This window comes from Acomys minous (genome assembly GCF_964271855.1).
Source record: "Acomys minous genome assembly, chromosome: 20".
Classification (NCBI taxonomy): domain Eukaryota; kingdom Metazoa; phylum Chordata; class Mammalia; order Rodentia; family Muridae; genus Acomys; species Acomys minous.
Window position 1 is genome coordinate 22,531,570 of NC_140502.1, and position 20,533 is coordinate 22,552,102.

A 20,533-nucleotide genomic window follows, 5' to 3' on the forward strand; every position below is an offset into this window, starting at 1 on the left:
GAGTGTCCTATTGCTGTAGTGAGGAAGGGAGGAGTGTCCTATTGCTGTGGGTGAGGAAGGGAGGAGTGTCCTATTGCTGTAGGTGAGGAAGGGAGGAGTGTCCTATTGCTGTGAGTGAGGAAGGGAGGAGTGTCCTATTGCTGTGGGTGAGGAAGGGAGGAGTGTCCTATTGCTGTGAGTGAGGAAGGGAGGAGTGTCCTATTGCTGTGAGTGAGGAAGGGAGGAGTGTCCTATTGCTGTAGGTGAGGAAGGGAGGAGTGTCCTATTGCTGTAGGTGAGGAAAGGAGGAGTGTCCTATTGCTGTGGGTGAGGAAGGGAGGAGTGTCCTATTGCTGTGAGTGAGGAAGGGAGGAGTGTCCTATTGCTGTGAGTGAGGAAGGGAGGAGTGTCCTATTGCTGTAGGTGAGGAAGGGAGGAGTGTCCTATTGCTGTGGATGAGGAAGGGAGGAGTGTCCTATTGCTGTAGTGAGGAAGGGAGGAGTGTCCTATTGCTGTGAGTGAGGAAGGGAGGAGTGTCCTATTGCTGTAGTGAGGAAGGGAGGAGTGTCCTATTGCTGTGAGTGAGGAAGGGAGGAGTGTCCTATTGCTGTGAGTGAGGAAGGGAGGAGTGTCCTATTGCTGTAGTGAGGAAGGGAGGAGTGTCCTATTGCTGTAGGTGAGGAAGGGAGGAGTGTCCTATTGCTGTAGTGAGGAAGGGAGGAGTGTCCTATTGCTGTAGTGAGGAAGGGAGGAGTGTCCTATTGGTGTGGGTGAGGAAGGGAGGAGTGTCCTATTGCTGTAGGAGAGGAAGGGAGGAGTGTCCTATTGCTGTGAGTGAGGAAGGGAGGAGTGTCCTATTGCTGTAGGTGAGGAAGGGAGAAGTGTCCTATTGCTGTGAGTAAGGAAGGGAGGAGTGTCCTATTGCTGTAGGTGAGGAAGGGAGGAGTGTCCTATTGCTGTAGGTGAGGAAGGGAGGAGTGTCCTATTGCTGTAGGTGAGGAAGGGAGGAGTGTCCTATTGCTGTGGGTGAGGAAGGGAGGAGTGTCCTATTGCTGTAGGTGAGGAAGGGAGGACTGTCCTATTGCTGTGAGTAAGGAAGGGAGGAGTGTGCTATTGCTGTAGGTGAGGAAGGGAGGAGTGTCCTATTGCTGTAGGTGAGGAAGGGAGGAGTGTCCTATTGCTGTAGGTGAGGAAGGTAGGAGTGTCCTATTGCTGTGGGTGAGGAAGGGAGGAGTGTCCTATTGCTGTAGGTGAGGAAGGGAGGAGTGTCCTATTGCTGTGGGTGAGGAAGGGAGGAGTGTCCTATTGCTGTAGGTGAGGAAGGGAGGAGTGTCCTATTGCTGTAGGTGAGGAAGGGAGGAGTGTCCTATTGCTGTAGGTGAGGAAGGGAGGAGTGTCCTATTGCTGTGGGTGAGGAAGGGAGGAGTGTCCTATTGCTGTAGGTGAGGAAGGGAGGAGTGTGCTATTGCTGTAGATGAGGAAGGGAGGAGTGTCCTATTGCTGTGGGTGAGGAAGGGAGGAGTGTCCTATTGCTGTAGTGAGGAAGGGAGGAGTGTCCTATTGCTGTGAGTGAGGAAGGGAGGAGTGTCCTATTGCTGTAGTGAGGAAGGGAGGAGTGTCCTATTTCTGTGAGTGAGGAAGGGAGGAGTGTCCTATTGCTGTAGGTGAGGAAGGGAGGAGTGTCTTATTGCTGTAGGTGAGGAAGGGAGGAGTGTCCTATTGCTGTGGGTGAGGAAGGGAGGAGTGTCCTATTGCTGTGAGTGAGGAAGGGAGGAGTGTGCTATTGCTGTAGGTGAGGAAGGGAGGAGTGTCCTATTGCTGTAGGTGAGGAAGGGAGGAGTGTCCTATTGCTGTAGGTGAGGAAGGGAGGAGTGTCCTATTGCTGTAGGTGAGGAAGGGAGGAGTGTCCTATTGCTGTAGTGAGGAAGGGAGGAGTGTCCTATTGCTGTGGGTGAGGAAGGGAGGAGTGTCCTATTGCTGTGAGTGAGGAAGGGAGGAGTGTCCTATTGCTGTAGGTGAGGAAGGGAGGAGTGTCCTATTGCTGTATTGAGGAAGGGAGGAGTGTCCTATTGCTGTGGGTGAGGAAGGGAGGAGTGTCCTATTGCTGTAGGTGAGGAAGGGAGGAGTGTCCTATTGCTGTAGTGAGGAAGGGAGGAGTGTCCTATTGCTGTAGGTGAGGAAGGGAGGAGTGTCCTATTGCTGTAGTGAGGAAGGGAGGAGTGTCCTATTGCTGTAGGTGAGGAAGGGAGGAGTGTCCTATTGCTGTGGGTGAGGAAGGGAGGAGTGTCCTATTGCTGTGGGTGAGGAAGGGAGGAGTGTGCTATTGCTGTAGGTGAGGAAGGGAGGAGTGTCCTATTGCTGTAGGTGAGGAAGGGAGGAGTGTGCTATTGCTGTAGGTGAGGAAGGGAGGAGTGTCCTATTGCTGTAGGTGAGGAAGGGAGGAGTGTCCTATTGCTGTGGGTGAGGAAGGGAGGAGTGTCCTATTGCTGTGGGTGAGGAAGGGAGGAGTGTGCTATTGCTGTAGGTGAGGAAGGGAGGAGTGTCCTATTGCTGTAGGTGAGGAAGGGAGGAGTGTGCTATTGCTGTAGGTGAGGAAGGGAGGAGTGTGCTATTGCTGTAGTGAGGAAGGGAGGAGTGTCCTATTGCTGTAGGTGAGGAAGGGAGGAGTGTCCTATTGCTGTGGGTGAGGAAGGGAGGAGTGTCCTATTGCTGTGGGTGAGGAAGGGAGGAGTGTGCTATTGCTGTAGGTGAGGAAGGGAGGAGTGTCCTATTGCTGTAGGTGAGGAAGGGAGGAGTGTGCTATTGCTGTAGGTGAGGAAGGGAGGAGTGTCCTATTGCTGTAGGTGAGGAAGGGAGGAGTGTGCTATTGCTGTAGGTGAGGAAGGGAGGAGTGTCCTATTGCTGTAGGTGAGGAAGGGAGGAGTGTGCTATTGCTGTAGGTGAGGAAGGGAGGAGTGTCCTATTGCTGTAGGTGAGGAAGGGAGGAGTGTCCTATTGCTGTAGATGAGGAAGGGAGGAGTGTCCTATTGCTGTAGGTGAGGAAGGGAGGACTGTCCTATTGCTGTAGGTGAGGAAGGGAGGAGTGTCCTATTGCTGTAGGTGAGGAAGGGAGGAGTGTGCTATTGCTGTAGGTGAGGAAGGGAGGAGTGTCCTATTGCTGTAGGTGAGGAAGGGAGGAGTGTCCTATTGCTGTAGGTGAGGAAGGGAGGAGTGTCCTATTGCTGTAGGTGAGGAAGGGAGGAGTGTCCTATTACTGTAGGTGAGGAAGGGAGGAGTGTCCTATTGCTGTAGGTGAGGAAGGGAGGAGTGTGCTATTGCTGTAGGTGAGGAAGGGAGGAGTGTGCTATTGCTGTGAGTGAGGAAGGGAGGAGTGTCCTATTGCTGTAGGTGAGGAAGGGAGGAGTGTCCTATTGCTGTAGGTGAGGAAGGGAGGAGTGTCCTATTGCTGTAGATGAGGAAGGGAGGAGTGTCCTATTGCTGTAGGTGAGGAAGGGAGGAGTGTCCTATTGCTGTGGGTGAGGAAGGGAGGAGTGTGCTATTGCTGTAGGTGAGGAAGGGAGGAGTGTCCTATTGCTGTGAGTGAGGAAGGGAGGAGTGTCCTATTGCTGTGAGTGAGGAAGGGAGGAGTGTCCTATTGCTGTAGGTGAGGAAGGGAGGAGTGTCCTATTGCTGTAGGTGAGGAAGGGAGGAGTGTCCTATTGCTGTAGATGAGGAAGGGAGGAGCGTCCTATTGCTGTGAGTGAGGAAGGGAGGAGTGTCCTATTGCTGTAGGTGAGGAAGGGAGGAGTGTCCTATTGCTGGAAGTGAGGAAGGGAGGAGTGTCCTATTGCTGTGAGTGAGGAAGGGAGGAGTGTCCTATTGCTGTAGATGAGGAAGGGAGGAGCGTCCTATTGCTGTGAGTGAGGAAGGGAGGAGTGTCCTATTGCTGTAGATGGGGAAGGGAGGAGCGTCCTATTGCTGTGAGTGAGGAAGGGAGGAGTGTCCTATTGCTGTAGGTGAGGAAGGGAGGAGTGTCCTATTGCTGTGGGTGAGGAAGGGAGGAGTGTGCTATTGCTGTATGTGAGGAAGGGAGGAGTGTCCTATTGCTGTAGGTGAGGAAGGGAGGAGTGTCCTATTGCTGTAGGTGAGGAAGGGAGGAGTGTCCTATTGCTGTGAGTAAGGAAAAGAGGAGTGTCCTATTGCTGTAGATGAGGAAGGGAGGAGTGTCCTATTGCTGTAGGTGAGGAAGGGAGGAGTGTCCTATTGCTGTAGGTGAGGAAGGGAGGAGTGTCCTATTGCTGTGGGTGAGGAAGGGAGGAGTGTCCTATTGCTGTGAGTAAGGAAGGGAGGAGTGTGCTATTGCTGTAAATGAGGAAGGGAGGAGTGTCCTATTGCTGTGAGTGAGGAAGGGAGGAGTGTCCTATTGCTGTAGGAGAGGAAGGGAGAAGTGTCCTATTGCTGTGAGTGAGGAAGGGAGGAGTGTCCTATTGCTGTAGGAGAGGAAGGGAGGAGTGTCCTATTGCTGTGAGTGAGGAAGGGAGGAGTGTCCTATTGCTGTAGGAGAGGAAGGGAGGAGTGTCCTATTGCTGTGAGTGAGGAAGGGAGGAGTGTCCTATTGCTGTAGGTGAGGAAGGGAGAAGTGTCCTATTGCTGTGAGTAAGGAAGGGAGGAGTGTCCTATTGCTGTAGGTGAGGAAGGGAGGAGTGTCCTATTGCTGTAGGTGAGGAAGGGAGGAGTGTCCTATTGCTGTAGGTGAGGAAGGGAGGAGTGTCCTATTGCTGTGGGTGAGGAAGGGAGGAGTGTCCTATTGCTGTAGGTGAGGAAGGGAGGACTGTCCTATTGCTGTGAGTAAGGAAGGGAGGAGTGTGCTATTGATGTAGGTGAGGAAGGGAGGAGTGTCCTATTGCTGTAGGTGAGGAAGGGAGGAGTGTCCTATTGCTGTAGGTGAGGAAGGTAGGAATGTCCTATTGCTGTGGGTGAGGAAGGGAGGAGTGTCCTATTGCTGTAGGTGAGGAAGGGAGGAGTGTCCTATTGCTGTGGGTGAGGAAGGGAGGAGTGTCCTATTGCTGTAGGTGAGGAAGGGAGGAGTGTCCTATTGCTGTAGGTGAGGAAGGGAGGAGTGTCCTATTGCTGTGGGTGAGGAAGGGAGGAGTGTCCTATTGCTGTAGGTGAGGAAGGGAGGAGTGTCCTATTGCTGTGGGTGAGGAAGGGAGGAGTGTCCTATTGCTGTAGGTGAGGAAGGGAGGAGTGTCCTATTGCTGTGGGTGAGGAAGGGAGGAGTGTCCTATTGCTGTAGGTGAGGAAGGGAGGAGTGTGCTATTGCTGTAGATGAGGAAGGGAGGAGTGTCCTATTGCTGTGGGTGAGGAAGGGAGGAGTGTCCTATTGCTGTAGGTGAGGAAGGGAGGAGTGTCCTATTGCTGTGGGTGAGGAAGGGAGGAGTGTCCTATTGCTGTAGGTGAGGAAGGGAGGAGTGTGCTATTGCTGTAGATGAGGAAGGGAGGAGTGTCCTATTGCTGTGGGTGAGGAAGGGAGGAGTGTCCTATTGCTGTAGTGAGGAAGGGAGGAGTGTCCTATTGCTGTAGTGAGGAAGGGAGGAGTGTCCTATTGCTGTGAGTGAGGAAGGGACGAGTGTCCTATTGCTGTGGGTGAGGAAGGGAGGAGTGTCCTATTGCTGTAGTGAGGAAGGGAGGAGTGTCCTATTGCTGTAGTGAGGAAGGGAGGAGTGTCCTATTGCTGTGGGTGAGGAAGGGAGGAGTGTCCTATTGCTGTGGGTGAGGAAGGGAGGAGTGTCCTATTGCTGTAGTGAGGAAGGGAGGAGTGTCCTATTGCTGTGAGTGAGGAAGGGAGGACTGTCCTATTGCTGTGAGTGAGGAAGGGAGGACTGTCCTATTGCTGTGAGTGAGGAAGGGAGGAGTGTCCTATTGCTGTGGGTGAGGAAGGGAGGAGTGTCCTATTGCTGTAGTGAGGAAGGGAGGAGTGTCCTATTGCTGTGAGTGAGGAAGGGAGGAGTGTCCTATTGCTGTGGGTGAGGAAGGGAGGAGTGTCCTATTGCTGTAGTGAGGAAGGGAGGAGTGTCCTATTGCTGTAGTGAGGAAGGGAGGAGTGTCCTATTGCTGTAGTGAGGAAGGGAGGAGTGTCCTATTGCTGTGAGTGAGGAAGGGAGGAGTGTCCTATTGCTGTGGGTGAGGAAGGGAGGAGTGTCCTATTGCTGTAGTGAGGAAGGGAGGAGTGTCCTATTGCTGTAGTGAGGAAGGGAGGAGTGTCCTATTGCTGTAGATGAGGAAGGGAGGAGTGTCCTATTGCTGTAGTGAGGAAGGGAGGAGTGTCCTATTGCTGTAGATGAGGAAGGAAGGAGTGTCCTATTGCTGTAGTGAGGAAGGGAGGAGTGTCCTATTGCTGTAGATGAGGAAGGGAGGAGTGTCCTATTGCTGTGGGTGAGGAAGGGAGGAGTGTCCTATTGCTGTAGTGAGGAAGGGAGGAGTGTCCTATTGCTGTAGATGAGGAAGGGAGGAGTGTCCTATTGCTGTGGGTGAGGAAGGGAGGAGTGTCCTATTGCTGTAGGTGAGGAAGGGAGGAGTGTCCTATTGCTGTGAGTGAGGAAGGGAGGAGTGTCCTATTGCTGTAGTGAGGAAGGGAGGAGTGTCCTATTGCTGTGAGTGAGGAAGGGAGGAGTGTCCTATTGCTGTGAGTGAGGAAGGGAGGAGTGTCCTATTGCTGTAGATGAGGAAGGGAGGAGTGTCCTATTGCTGTAGTGAGGAAGGGAGGAGTGTCCTATTGCTGTGGGTGAGGAAGGGAGGAGTGTCCTATTGCTGTAGGTGAGGAAGGGAGGAGTGTCCTATTGCTGTGAGTGAGGAAGGGAGGAGTGTCCTATTGCTGTGGGTGAGGAAGGGAGGAGTGTCCTATTGCTGTGAGTGAGGAAGGGAGGAGTGTCCTATTGCTGTGAGTGAGGAAGGGAGGAGTGTCCTATTGCTGTAGGTGAGGAAGGGAGGAGTGTCCTATTGCTGTAGGTGAGGAAGGGAGGAGTGTCCTATTGCTGTGGGTGAGGAAGGGAGGAGTGTCCTATTGCTGTGAGTGAGGAAGGGAGGAGTGTCCTATTGCTGTGAGTGAGGAAGGGAGGAGTGTCCTATTGCTGTGGGTGAGGAAGGGAGGAGTGTCCTATTGCTGTGGATGAGGAAGGGAGGAGTGTCCTATTGCTGTAGTGAGGAAGGGAGGAGTGTCCTATTGCTGTGAGTGAGGAAGGGAGGAGTGTCCTATTGCTGTAGTGAGGAAGGGAGGAGTGTCCTATTGCTGTGAGTGAGGAAGGGAGGAGTGTCCTATTGCTGTGAGTGAGGAAGGGAGGAGTGTCCTATTGCTGTAGTGAGGAAGGGAGGAGTGTCCTATTGCTGTAGGTGAGGAAGGGAGGAGTGTCCTATTGCTGTAGTGAGGAAGGGAGGAGTGTCCTATTGCTGTAGTGAGGAAGGGAGGAGTGTCCTATTGCTGTGGGTGAGGAAGGGAGGAGTGTCCTATTGCTGTGGGTGAGGAAGGAAGGAGTGTCCTATTGCTGTGGGTGAGGAAGGGAGGAGTGTCCTATTGCTGTAGGTGAGGAAGGGAGGAGTGTCCTATTGCTGTGAGTGAGGAAGGGAGGAGTGTCCTATTGCTGTAGGTGAGGAAGGGAGGAGTGTCCTATTGCTGTAGGTGAGGAAGGGAGGAGTGTCCTATTGCTGTAGGTGAGGAAGGGAGGAGTGTCCTATTGCTGTGAGTAAGGAAAAGAGGAGTGTCCTATTGCTGTAGATGAGGAAGGGAGGAGTGTCCTATTGCTGTAGGTGAGGAAGGGAGGAGTGTCCTATTGCTGTAGGTGAGGAAGGGAGGAGTGTCCTATTGCTGTGGGTGAGGAAGGGAGGAGTGTCCTATTGCTGTGAGTAAGGAAGGGAGGAGTGTGCTATTGCTGTAAATGAGGAAGGGAGGAGTGTCCTATTGCTGTGAGTGAGGAAGGGAGGAGTGTCTTATTGCTGTAGGAGAGGAAGGGAGGAGTGTCCTATTGCTGTGAGTGAGGAAGGGAGGAGTGTCCTATTGCTGTAGGAGAGGAAGGGAGGAGTGTCCTATTGCTGTGAGTGAGGAAGGGAGGAGTGTCCTATTGCTGTAGGAGAGGAAGGGAGGAGTGTCCTATTGCTGTGAGTGAGGAAGGGAGGAGTGTCCTATTGCTGTAGGTGAGGAAGGGAGAAGTGTCCTATTGCTGTGAGTAAGGAAGGGAGGAGTGTCCTATTGCTGTAGGTGAGGAAGGGAGGAGTGTTTTATTGCTGTAGGTGAGGAAGGGAGGAGTGTCCTATTGCTGTAGGTGAGGAAGGGAGGAGTGTCCTATTGCTGTGGGTGAGGAAGGGAGGAGTGTCCTATTGCTGTAGGTGAGGAAGGGAGGACTGTCCTATTGCTGTGAGTAAGGAAGGGAGGAGTGTGCTATTGCTGTAGGTGAGGAAGGGAGGAGTGTCCTATTGCTGTAGGTGAGGAAGGGAGGAGTGTCCTATTGCTGTAGGTGAGGAAGGTAGGAGTGTCCTATTGCTGTGGGTGAGGAAGGGAGGAGTGTCCTATTGCTGTAGGTGAGGAAGGGAGGAGTGTCCTATTGCTGTGGGTGAGGAAGGGAGGAGTGTCCTATTGCTGTAGGTGAGGAAGGGAGGAGTGTCCTATTGCTGTAGGTGAGGAAGGGAGGAGTGTCCTATTGCTGTGGGTGAGGAAGGGAGGAGTGTCCTATTGCTGTAGGTGAGGAAGGGAGGAGTGTCCTATTGCTGTGGGTGAGGAAGGGAGGAGTGTCCTATTGCTGTAGGTGAGGAAGGGAGGAGTGTCCTATTGCTGTGGGTGAGGAAGGGAGGAGTGTCCTATTGCTGTAGGTGAGGAAGGGAGGAGTGTGCTATTGCTGTAGATGAGGAAGGGAGGAGTGTCCTATTGCTGTGGGTGAGGAAGGGAGGAGTGTCCTATTGCTGTAGGTGAGGAAGGGAGGAGTGTCCTATTGCTGTGGGTGAGGAAGGGAGGAGTGTCCTATTGCTGTAGGTGAGGAAGGGAGGAGTGTGCTATTGCTGTAGATGAGGAAGGGAGGAGTGTCCTATTGCTGTGGGTGAGGAAGGGAGGAGTGTCCTATTGCTGTAGTGAGGAAGGGAGGAGTGTCCTATTGCTGTAGTGAGGAAGGGAGGAGTGTCCTATTGCTGTGAGTGAGGAAGGGAGGAGTGTCCTATTGCTGTGGGTGAGGAAGGGAGGAGTGTCCTATTGCTGTAGTGAGGAAGGGAGGAGTGTCCTATTGCTGTAGTGAGGAAGGGAGGAGTGTCCTATTGCTGTGGGTGAGGAAGGGAGGAGTGTCCTATTGCTGTGGGTGAGGAAGGGAGGAGTGTCCTATTGCTGTAGTGAGGAAGGGAGGAGTGTCCTATTGCTGTGAGTGAGGAAGGGAGGACTGTCCTATTGCTGTGAGTGAGGAAGGGAGGAGTGTCCTATTGCTGTGGGTGAGGAAGGGAGGAGTGTCCTATTGCTGTAGTGAGGAAGGGAGGAGTGTCCTATTGCTGTGAGTGAGGAAGGGAGGAGTGTCCTATTGCTGTGGGTGAGGAAGGGAGGAGTGTCCTATTGCTGTAGTGAGGAAGGGAGGAGTGTCCTATTGCTGTAGTGAGGAAGGGAGGAGTGTCCTATTGCTGTAGTGAGGAAGGGAGGAGTGTCCTATTGCTGTGAGTGAGGAAGGGAGGAGTGTCCTATTGCTGTGGGTGAGGAAGGGAGGAGTGTCCTATTGCTGTAGTGAGGAAGGGAGGAGTGTCCTATTGCTGTAGTGAGGAAGGGAGGAGTGTCCTATTGCTGTAGATGAGGAAGGGAGGAGTGTCCTATTGCTGTAGTGAGGAAGGGAGGAGTGTCCTATTGCTGTAGATGAGGAAGGAAGGAGTGTCCTATTGCTGTAGTGAGGAAGGGAGGAGTGTCCTATTGCTGTAGATGAGGAAGGGAGGAGTGTCCTATTGCTGTGGGTGAGGAAGGGAGGAGTGTCCTATTGCTGTAGTGAGGAAGGGAGGAGTGTCCTATTGCTGTAGATGAGGAAGGGAGGAGTGTCCTATTGCTGTGGGTGAGGAAGGGAGGAGTGTCCTATTGCTGTAGGTGAGGAAGGGAGGAGTGTCCTATTGCTGTGAGTGAGGAAGGGAGGAGTGTCCTATTGCTGTAGTGAGGAAGGGAGGAGTGTCCTATTGCTGTGAGTGAGGAAGGGAGGAGTGTCCTATTGCTGTGAGTGAGGAAGGGAGGAGTGTCCTATTGCTGTAGATGAGGAAGGGAGGAGTGTCCTATTGCTGTAGTGAGGAAGGGAGGAGTGTCCTATTGCTGTGGGTGAGGAAGGGAGGAGTGTCCTATTGCTGTAGGTGAGGAAGGGAGGAGTGTCCTATTGCTGTGAGTGAGGAAGGGAGGAGTGTCCTATTGCTGTGGGTGAGGAAGGGAGGAGTGTCCTATTGCTGTGAGTGAGGAAGGGAGGAGTGTCCTATTGCTGTAGGTGAGGAAGGGAGGAGTGTCCTATTGCTGTAGTGAGGAAGGGAGGAGTGTCCTATTGCTGTGGGTGAGGAAGGGAGGAGTGTCCTATTGCTGTAGGTGAGGAAGGGAGGAGTGTCCTATTGCTGTAGTGAGGAAGGGAGGAGTGTCCTATTGCTGTAGGTGAGGAAGGGAGGAGTGTCCTATTGCTGTAGTGAGGAAGGGAGGAGTGTCCTATTGCTGTAGGTGAGGAAGGGAGGAGTGTCCTATTGCTGTAGGTGAGGAAGGGAGGAGTGTCCTATTGCTGTGGGTGAGGAAGGGAGGAGTGTGCTATTGCTGTAGGTGAGGAAGGGAGGAGTGTCCTATTGCTGTAGGTGAGGAAGGGAGGAGTGTGCTATTGCTGTAGGTGAGGAAGGGAGGAGTGTCCTATTGCTGTAGGTGAGGAAGGGAGGAGTGTGCTATTGCTGTAGGTGAGGAAGGGAGGAGTGTCCTATTGCTGTAGGTGAGGAAGGGAGGAGTGTGCTATTGCTGTAGGTGAGGAAGGGAGGAGTGTCCTATTGCTGTAGGTGAGGAAGGGAGGAGTGTCCTATTGCTGTAGGTGAGGAAGGGAGGAGTGTCCTATTGCTGTAGGTGAGGAAGGGAGGACTGTCCTATTGCTGTAGGTGAGGAAGGGAGGAGTGTCCTATTGCTGTAGGTGAGGAAGGGAGGAGTGTGCTATTGCTGTAGGTGAGGAAGGGAGGAGTGTGCTATTGCTGTGAGTGAGGAAGGGAGGAGTGTCCTATTGCTGTAGGTGAGGAAGGGAGGAGTGTCCTATTGCTGTAGGTGAGGAAGGGAGGAGTGTCCTATTGCTGTAGATGAGGAAGGGAGGAGTGTCCTATTGCTGTAGTGAGGAAGGGAGGAGTGTCCTATTGCTGTAGGTGAGGAAGGGAGGAGTGTCCTATTGCTGTAGATGAGGAAGGGAGGAGTGTCCTATTGCTGTGGGTGAGGAAGGGAGGAGTGTCCTATTGCTGTGGGTGAGGAAGGGAGGAGTGTCCTATTGCTGTAGATGAGGAAGGGAGGAGTGTGCTATTGCTGTAGATGAGGAAGGGAGGAGTGTCCTATTGCTGTAGCTGAGGAAGGGAGGAGTGTCCTATTGCTGTAGATGAGGAAGGGAGGAGTGTCCTATTGCTGTAGGTGAGGAAGGGAGGAGTGTCCTATTGCTGTAGTGAGGAAGGGAGGAGTGTCCTATTGCTGTAGGTGAGGAAGGGAGGAGTGTCCTATTGCTGTAGGTGAGGAAGGGAGGAGTGTCCTATTGCTGTAGATGAGGAAGGGAGGAGTGTCCTATTGCTGTAGTGAGGAAGGGAGGAGTGTCCTATTGCTGTAGGTGAGGAAGGGAGGAGTGTCCTATTGCTGTAGTGAGGAAGGGAGGAGTGTCCTATTGCTGTAGTGAGGAAGGGAGGAGTGTCCTATTGCTGTAGATGAGGAAGGGAGGAGTGTCCTATTGCTGTGGGTGAGGAAGGGAGGAGTGTCCTATTGCTGTAGTGAGGAAGGGAGGAGTGTCCTATTGCTGTAGATGAGGAAGGGAGGAGTGTCCTATTGCTGTGGGTGAGGAAGGGAGGAGTGTCCTATTGCTGTAGTGAGGAAGGGAGGAGTGTCCTATTGCTGTAGATGAGGAAGGGAGGAGTGTCCTATTGCTGTAGATGAGGAAGGGAGGAGTGTCCTATTGCTGTAGGTGAGGAAGGGAGGAGTGTCCTATTGCTGTAGTGAGGAAGGGAGGAGTGTCCTATTGCTGTAGGTGAGGAAGGGAGGAGTGTCCTATTGCTGTAGGTGAGGAAGGGAGGAGTGTCCTATTGCTGTAGATGAGGAAGGGAGGAGTGTCCTATTGCTGTAGTGAGGAAGGGAGGAGTGTCCTATTGCTGTAGATGAGGAAGGGAGGAGTGTCCTATTGCTGTAGTGAGGAAGGGAGGAGTGTCCTATTGCTGTAGGTGAGGAAGGGAGGAGTGTCCTATTGCTGTAGTGAGGAAGGGAGGAGTGTCCTATTGCTGTAGTGAGGAAGGGAGGAGTGTCCTATTGCTGTAGGTGAGGTAGGGAGGAGTGTCCTATTGCTGTGGGTGAGGAAGGGAGGAGTGTCCTATTGCTGTAGGTGAGGAAGGGAGGAGTGTCCTATTGCTGTAGGTGAGGAAGGGAGGAGTGTCCTATTGCTGTAGGTGAGGAAGGGAGGAGTGTCCTATTGCTGTAGGTGAGGAAGGGAGGAGTGTCCTATTGCTGTAGATGAGGAAGGGAGGAGTGTCCTATTGCTGTAGGTGAGGAAGGGAGGAGTGTCCTATTGCTGTAGGTGAGGAAGGGAGGAGTGTCCTATTGCTGTAGGTGAGGAAGGGAGGAGTGTCCTATTGCTGTAGGTGAGGAAGGGAGGAGTGTGCTATTGCTGTAGGTGAGGAAGGGAGGAGTGTCCTATTGCTGTAGATGAGGAAGGGAGGAGTGTCCCATTGCTGTAGTGAGGAAGGGAGGAGTGTCCTATTGCTGCAAGAGGGGCAGAGAGAACACAGAGAGACCGTGAGGCTGAGACAATGGAGGGAGGGACAGTTAGTAGGATGGAGGGGACCGGAGACACACAGCCACACTTACACATGTAAAACGACGAAGTGGGTGACGCAGCTTAAATCAGGGAGTAGAAGCCGTGGTCTTTATGGCGTGTGTCCCAGCACTGTGTCTCCTGTGTTGTGGCTCAGAACACAGGCACTCCAGCACATGACGGGAAGGGCATGAGGACTTCTGGGAGGCCCTTGGCTACATGTTGAGTTTGAGACCAGTCTGGCATACAGGAGAACTCGTGTGCATAAACCAAAAACTCCAGAAATTAAAACAAACAAAGATAATTCAGCAAAGGGGATTGGGAGGGAGAGAGAGCAAAAGAGAGAAACAGAACACAAGACAAAGGTGAGAGACAGATTCAGAGACAGAATTCAAAAGCATGCTTGAGTATAATGCAAATATATGAGGTGTGTGTGTGTGTTTGTGTGTGTGTACGTGTGTGTATGTGTGTGTGTGTATATGTGTGTATGTGTGTGTATATGTGCATGTATGTGCGTGTATGTGTGTGTATATGTGTGTATGTGTGTGTAGTGTATGTGTGTATGTGTGTGTATGTGTGTGGTGTGTATGTGTGTGTGTGTATGTGTGCGTGTGCTTCTGTGTTTGTGTCTGTAAGGGAAGGTGTTCCCTTCAGATTTGGGACAAGACAAACCCAGACACCAGGTTCTTTGCACAGAGGGTATTTATTCCTTGGTATGGGCCAGCAGGACAGGAGGCTGCAACGCTAAACATCAAGCAGCAGAAGTACGCATACCAAGTATGCAAGGAAGGAGGTGTTTCTGAAGGAGTGATTTTTTTTAATGGGAAAAAGGGGAAGTCTGTGCTAGGGTCTGGTGGTTAATCCTCATTAGACACATTAGCCAAATTCTAATTGTTGGACACTGGTGTTTTGTTTGAGGAATGGGTCAGTGGCCAAATCTAGGAATAGACCTTGGGGGCTATCTTAAGCATTATAATCGAAGGGTTTAACAAGGATGAGAAACCAAGAAGAGACTTGATACCCTGTGAGCATATACAGGAGGAGGAGGTCCCCCTCAGTCACAGTCATAGGGGAGGGGAAGGAGGAATGGGAGGGAGGGAGGAATGGAGGATACAAGGGATGGGATAGCAATTGAGATGTAATATGAATAAATTAATAAAATATATTAAAAAAAACAAGGATGAGACGGGTAAAAGGTAAAAAGCTGCCAGTGCCATGTGTGCCAAACTCAGGCCTGTGTTGTCAATGTTCATGCTGGGACCTGCGATAGCTCTTCACCTAGGAACGTGTGGTAGTGTGAATTAGATTGGGTTGATAGCCCAGCCTATTTGCATTCTTGGGCCTCAGGTGAAGAGCTCATTTGAAGGATTTGGTCCTTGTTGGAGGAGGTGGTGTTGCTGGGGGTGGGCTTTGAAGGTTCCTGAAGCCATGCAAGGCTCAGGGTTCCCTCTTGTTCTTTCCTGGCTTCCTGTGTGTCAGGATGTGAGCCCTCATCCCCATGCCTCCCTGCCTGCTTGTGTGCTTCCTGACATGATGAAAATAGACTAAACCTCAGAAACCACAGGCAGATCCCCAATTAAACACTCTCTTGTAAGGGTTGCATTAGGACAGCGACTAAGACCGAGCACTGTGTAACCTCCATGGCCCTTGTTTCTTCTTGAAGGTGTTTGAGCTCTTCTCTGGCTTCCTGAAGTACTTTCCTGGTACCCACAGACAAGCCTGCCAAAAACTCCAGGAAATTCTCGACTACGTTGGCACTAGCGTGGAGAAACACAGGGCAACCTTGGACCCCAGCGCTCCAAGAGACTTAATAGATTCCTACCTTCTACGCATGGAGAAGGTAAGTAGCGCATGGTGGTGATGGTGATGAGAGGTAGAAAGTGGAGTGGAGGAGATGCCAAGGCCTCCGGAAGACGAAGAAGGTAGAAAAAGAGGGAGAAAATGAAACGAAGAGATATTAGCTGGGAAGAAACACAGGGCATGATGTAAAAAAAAAAAAAAATCAGAAAAGACCACAGGAGGAAGAAAGAGCTTGGGAGACAAAACACGATAGACTTTAAGAGCAAATTAGAGAGAAAAGGAGGCAAATAGAAGCCAAGGGAGTTGGTTGAGCGGTGAGAAACGCCAAGTGGGTCCGGGTGGTATGAGACTCAAGAACAGAAGGATTAGTGCCCAGAGATGTGTGTTCATCATCCTGCAAGGCTCTGGTTGCCTCTCACTTTCCCCCTTCACTCTCCCCATCTGCAACCAGGAGAAGTCCAACCAAGACAGTGCGTTCGATCACCAGAACCTCCTGGTCACTGTCCACTCTCTCTTCTTTGCTGGGAGCGAGAGTATCAGCAACACGCTCCGCTTTGGCTTCCTGCTCATGCTCAAGTACCCCCATGTCGCAGGTGAGCCGCAGGCGGTCAGTACGGGCATCATGTCACTTCCTTTTTGCAGCAGAGGGTTGTTTTCTTTTTTTTTTTTTCCTTTGAAGATACAGACACGGCTCTCTTTTTTATTAATTTCAATTTATTTTAAAATACTTATGCTCTTTACATCCCTACAGTAGCTCCCACCCTCATTTCCTCCCAGGCCCATCCCCCATCCCTCCTCCCCCCTCCCCCTTCCCCTGACATAGGTCTCATATGCTTGGATCTCTGAAGGCTTTGGTCTGCTTCTAAATTAAGGCAGTGCTAGGTGAACGAACACTCTTCTGACTTGTTTCCTGCTGTCACTTGAAGGTCGATCTACCCACACATCCTTTTTCCTTCCTTCCTTTCTGTCATTACATACATCCTTCAGCAGTACACTTAACCTGTTCTATTCATTGACCCGCTAATCTATTATCTATTTATCCATCTTCCACCCGCCCGTCTACACACACATTAACCTGCTGCTATAGTTATCTGCCCATCTACTCTATTTAGATAAATTATCAGTCGTTGATTGGTTCATCTCTGACGCACCCCGCTACGGCTCCTGGGTAGAAATGAGAGGACAAATTCACGTATTTGTTTCTCTCTTTCCTCCTGCATGTGTGTTGTGTGTACCAAAGTCAGGATGTCAGGCTTGAAAGTCAACTGCACTTACTGGTTGAGACATTTCATCCATCAACACACACACACACACACACACACACACACACACACACACACACACATTCATATTTTCTTTGCAATTATACATAGATCAATTTACTTTTCTGTGTTTACTGATGCCATACCTCCAGATTTCAGCTGAGATTAAAAAAAAATATTTTAATTTCATATGCGTTGGTGGCAGCCTGTGAATATGTTTGTGTCAGGGTATCGGATTCCTTGGACCATGAGTTACAGACAGTGTGAGCTGCCATATGGGTGCTAGGAATTGAACCTGGGTTCTCAGAAGGAGCAGCTAGTGATCCTAACTTTCGAGCATTCCTTCAAGCTCCCTGGATTTTTAAATATACATTCCATGCAAATGTGTGTGTCGCACGCACGCGTGCGTGCGCTGGAGAGATGACTCAGATTTAAGAGCACTGTTTGCTCTTCCGAAGGTCCTGTGCTCAATTCCCAGCAACCACACGGTGTCTCACAGCCATCTATAGTGAGATCTGGCGCCCTCTGCTGGTGAGCAGGTGTACATGCAGGCAGAACACTATACACATAATAAATAAAGCTAAAAAAGGTGTGTGTGTGTGTGTGTGTGTGTGTGTGTGTGTGTGTGTGTGTGTGTGTAGACCTGTGCACGCAGGACTACAACATTTCACATCCCTCAAATTCTTGTCATCTCCCACCCCAGTGCTCATTCCAGATTGTCCGTTGAAATGGCCCTTTGCTGTAAGGGTCTCTTTTTTTCTCTCTTACAAGGAAGTTTAGAGATTGTTTAGAAGAGACTCTAGTATGCTTTAGCATGGCTGGAGAAATGGGTGCTTGAAGGAAGCACAGGTGTGTGCACTGAAGTGTGCACTGTGTCTTTCTCAGCACAGTTTCCTTGTTTTTCACTCTTTCTGGATTACTGGGACCCAGAAAACATAGTCGTTATGCATTGCGTCAGCAGAGGGGACATAGTGTATTCTCTCCCTTTTCCGTGCAGAGAAAGTCCAGAAGGAGATTGATCAGGTGATCGGCTCACACCGCCTACCAACGCTCGATGACTGCACCAACATGCCGTACACTGAGGCAGTCCTCCACGAGATTCAGAGATTTTCAGATCTTGCCCCTCTTGGTTTACCACACAAAGTAACCAGAGACACGTTGTTCCGAGGGTACCTGCTCCCGAAGGTGAGACCAGCTGTGATGGCTCCTCTCTCCTGTAGGAGATCATACTGTAGTCGTTAGTCACCAACCTAACCCTGTTTGTGGTTTCCCAGAATTCTGTGTTTCACAGGGACTCTTTTGCATATGAGGCCAGGGTGTACTAATGTCTTTGTGTCTTGTAACACCTCCTAGGACACTGAAGTGTACCCCATCTTGAGTTCAGCTCTTTGTGACCCACGGTACTTTGAACAACCGGACACCTTCAATCCTGACCACTTCCTGGATGCCAATGGGGCACTGAAGAAAAGTGAAGCTTTTATGCCTTTCTCCATAGGTAAGACTGACCTGTGATTCCATTCTTGGACACCAGAGGGCAGGGACCACGCTCCAGGACATAAATAGAAAGAGGTTCATGTTTACTGAGCCCTATTCCAGATGTCTTGCCTGTACCATCCTGTTCACCCTAGCACCAACCCCTTGAGGGGACCTTTGAAATAAAGGATCATACTGGTCAGCAGGACTTTGGAAGGATGAATTTAAAAGCCCCACCGCCTAAGCGTATTCATTTTTCTATTATAATTAGGGGAAAACTTAAACTTTTAAATTATATTTCTTTAAAAAATATACACTTATATTATTACACATAAACAAAATAAACTATACACAGCAGGAAGAACCATGAAGCAATCAGTAACCGTATCTTCATTTTTATTAAGTATAAGAAGCCTTTTTATTTCTTACTTTTTAAAAAATATTTATTTATTATGTGCACAGTGCTCTGCCTGCATGTTAGAAGAGGGCATCAGATCTCACTATAGATGGCTGTGAGCCACCATGTGGTTGCTGGGAATTGAACTCAGGACCTCTGGAAGAGCAGCCAGTGCTCCTAACCTCTGAGCCATCTCTCCAGCCCTTACTTTGTTTTTTTTCCTGACCCAGTTGTCACTGAGTAGAGAGTTGTTCAGTAGAGTTGTGTGTGGGCTTTTTGTTACTTTTGTTGCTGTTGAAGTCTATAATTAGTCCATCATGGTCTGACAAGTTACAAAAGGTTTATTTTAATTTTCTTGTATCTGTTGAGGCCTGCTTTGTGATGGACTATATGTCAGTTTTGGAGAAGATTCTGTGAGGTGCTGAAAAGAAGGCATATTCTTTTGTTTTGGGTGAAAAGTTCTGTAGATGTGTGTTTCATGGCATCTGTTAGTTTTATTATTTATCCACTTAGCTTGTGTTTCAATGACTTGTGCATCGGTGAGAGTGGGGTGTTGAAATGTGTGCGGTTCAATGTGTGATTTAAGATTTAGTAATGTTTCTTTTAAGAATTTGGATGCCCTTGTATTTGGGGCATACATGTTCAGAATTGAGATGCCATCTTGGTGGAATTTTCCTTTGATGAGTATGAAGTGTCCTTCCTCATCCCTTTTTGTTAATTATAGTTGAAAGTCTATTTTATGTAGACTCTCTATATTAGAACGGTTACTCCAGCTTGCTTCTTGGGAATGTTTGCTTGGGAAACATTTTTCTAGCCTTTTACTCTCAGCTAATTTCTATTTTTTGGGGGGGGGTGAGGTGTGTTTTTTTGCATGCAGCAGAATTATGAGTGTCCTGTTTATGTATCCATTATGTTATTCCGTGTACTTTTATTGAAGAGTTGTGTCCATTGATGTTGAGAGATATTAATGACCAGTTAAATGTTAGAATCTTTTATTCTGATGATGGTTGTGGAAGTGTGTTTGTCTGATTTATTAGGTGTTCTGTAGGCTTCTTTTATCCTTATAGGCATATCTTTCTTAAGATTTGGGAATCTTTTCCTTCCATGATTTGTTGAAAATATTTTCTGGGCTTTGGAGCCTGGAATCTTCTCTTTCTTCAATTCGTATAATTCTTAGATTTTGTCTTTTCATGGTGTCCTTGATTTCTTGGATGTTTTGAGTCAGGAATTTTCTTTTTTTTTTTTTTAGATTTAACATTTTCTTTGACAGATACATTGCTATGCTCCACTGTGTCTTCTACCCCTGAGATTCTGTCCTCTGTCTCTTGTATTCTTGTTAGCAATGTTCTCTTAAGGCTTATTCAGGCTAACTTAGGGCAAATAATACCTTTGAAGGCTTGCCACCCCCAATTGGGGAAAATGGTTAAGCAAGCTATGGATAGCCTTTGTGGTCTATCTTCTAAATGTTGAGAAATTCCAGACTTAGTAGGAGTCCTTTGTGGGACGCTCTGAAATGCTGGACCAATTGGGATCAGAAGCTTTCTACAACACCATCCTGGAATCTGTCTTCTTTTTTCTGGTGGGTGACAGCCACTGAGGCACCTGGGGCTGGAACATGGAGGATGCAGGATGTCAGCGTCCAGCACGCTGAGAGGAACGAATCCTGTCAGGTCCGATCCAGCGTCAGTGTCCCAGTTCTTTTGTTCTGAAGACATAATTTCTCACAAGCATTACACAGTTGTAACGTTATAATTGCATGAGGTGTGCGGGATGCACAGACCAATCAGGGTCGGGTCTCTGCTCATAGTATGAGCAGAAGTAAGACATCTGCAGATCTCCCTCATGTCATACTATGAATTGCCTGTAATAATAAGGCACAGAGAATCTGTCACCAACACGAAGCCTTGTCTATGCGTAGACTGTCATATCTCAGCCAGTCTCAGAGCTATTCCCAAGTAGTGGGATTAGTAATATAAGTTACCTGCTTGGTGTTCAGTTTTAATTCTTTACATCCTGACCGCAGCCCCCTCCCTCACCCCCTTTCCCTCCCTCTCCTAGTCCTTAGAAAGGGGAGCCCCTCCTCCCCTAACATCTGACCTCAGCTTATGCAGTGTCCTCTGTACTACCTGTAACCTTTCACTTGCTTGGTTAGAGTTACAGCAAGATACTTTATATCATTTGTGGTGGCTATCGTGCTGGGTGTGGGTTCCCTAATTTCTTTTTCAGCCTGTTTGTCATTTTGTACAGAGCAGGGGCTACTGATTTTTTTTTTGAGTTGACTTTGTATCCAGCCACTTTGTTAATTGTGTTTATCGGCTGCAAGAGTTCCTTGGTAGAATTTTTAGGGTCACTTACGTATACTATCATGTCATCCGCAAGTAGTGATAGTTTAACTTCCTCTTTTCCTATTTGCATCCCCTTGACCTTCTTTAGTTGTCTTATTGCTCTAGCTACGACTTAAAGTACTATATTGTAGAGACATGGAGAGAGTGGACGGCCCTGTCTGTGCCTTTATGGCGTTTAGACTCTCCGTTGAAAAGTCAGGTGAAATTCTAATAAGTCTGCATTTATAAGTTACTTTTCTGTTTTACCTTGCAACTTTCAGCATTGTTTTTTTTTCCTGTTCAGTACACTTAGTGTTT

The 20,533-nt window shown here is 49.6% G+C and overlaps 1 protein-coding gene across 1 annotated transcript in view; it reads left to right on the forward strand.

Moving 5' to 3' along the window:
• Positions 1-20,533, forward strand: part of LOC311591018 (cytochrome P450 2B1-like) — a 68,643-nt gene that overhangs the window by 46,284 nt on the left and 1,826 nt on the right. Inside the window, exons 5-8 of the mRNA XM_084770381.1 lie at positions 14,623-14,799; positions 15,211-15,352; positions 17,019-17,206; positions 17,375-17,516. Of these exons, the coding sequence (XP_084626507.1) occupies positions 14,623-14,799; positions 15,211-15,352; positions 17,019-17,206; positions 17,375-17,516 (649 nt within the window). The remainder of the gene's footprint in view (positions 1-14,622; positions 14,800-15,210; positions 15,353-17,018; positions 17,207-17,374; positions 17,517-20,533) is intronic.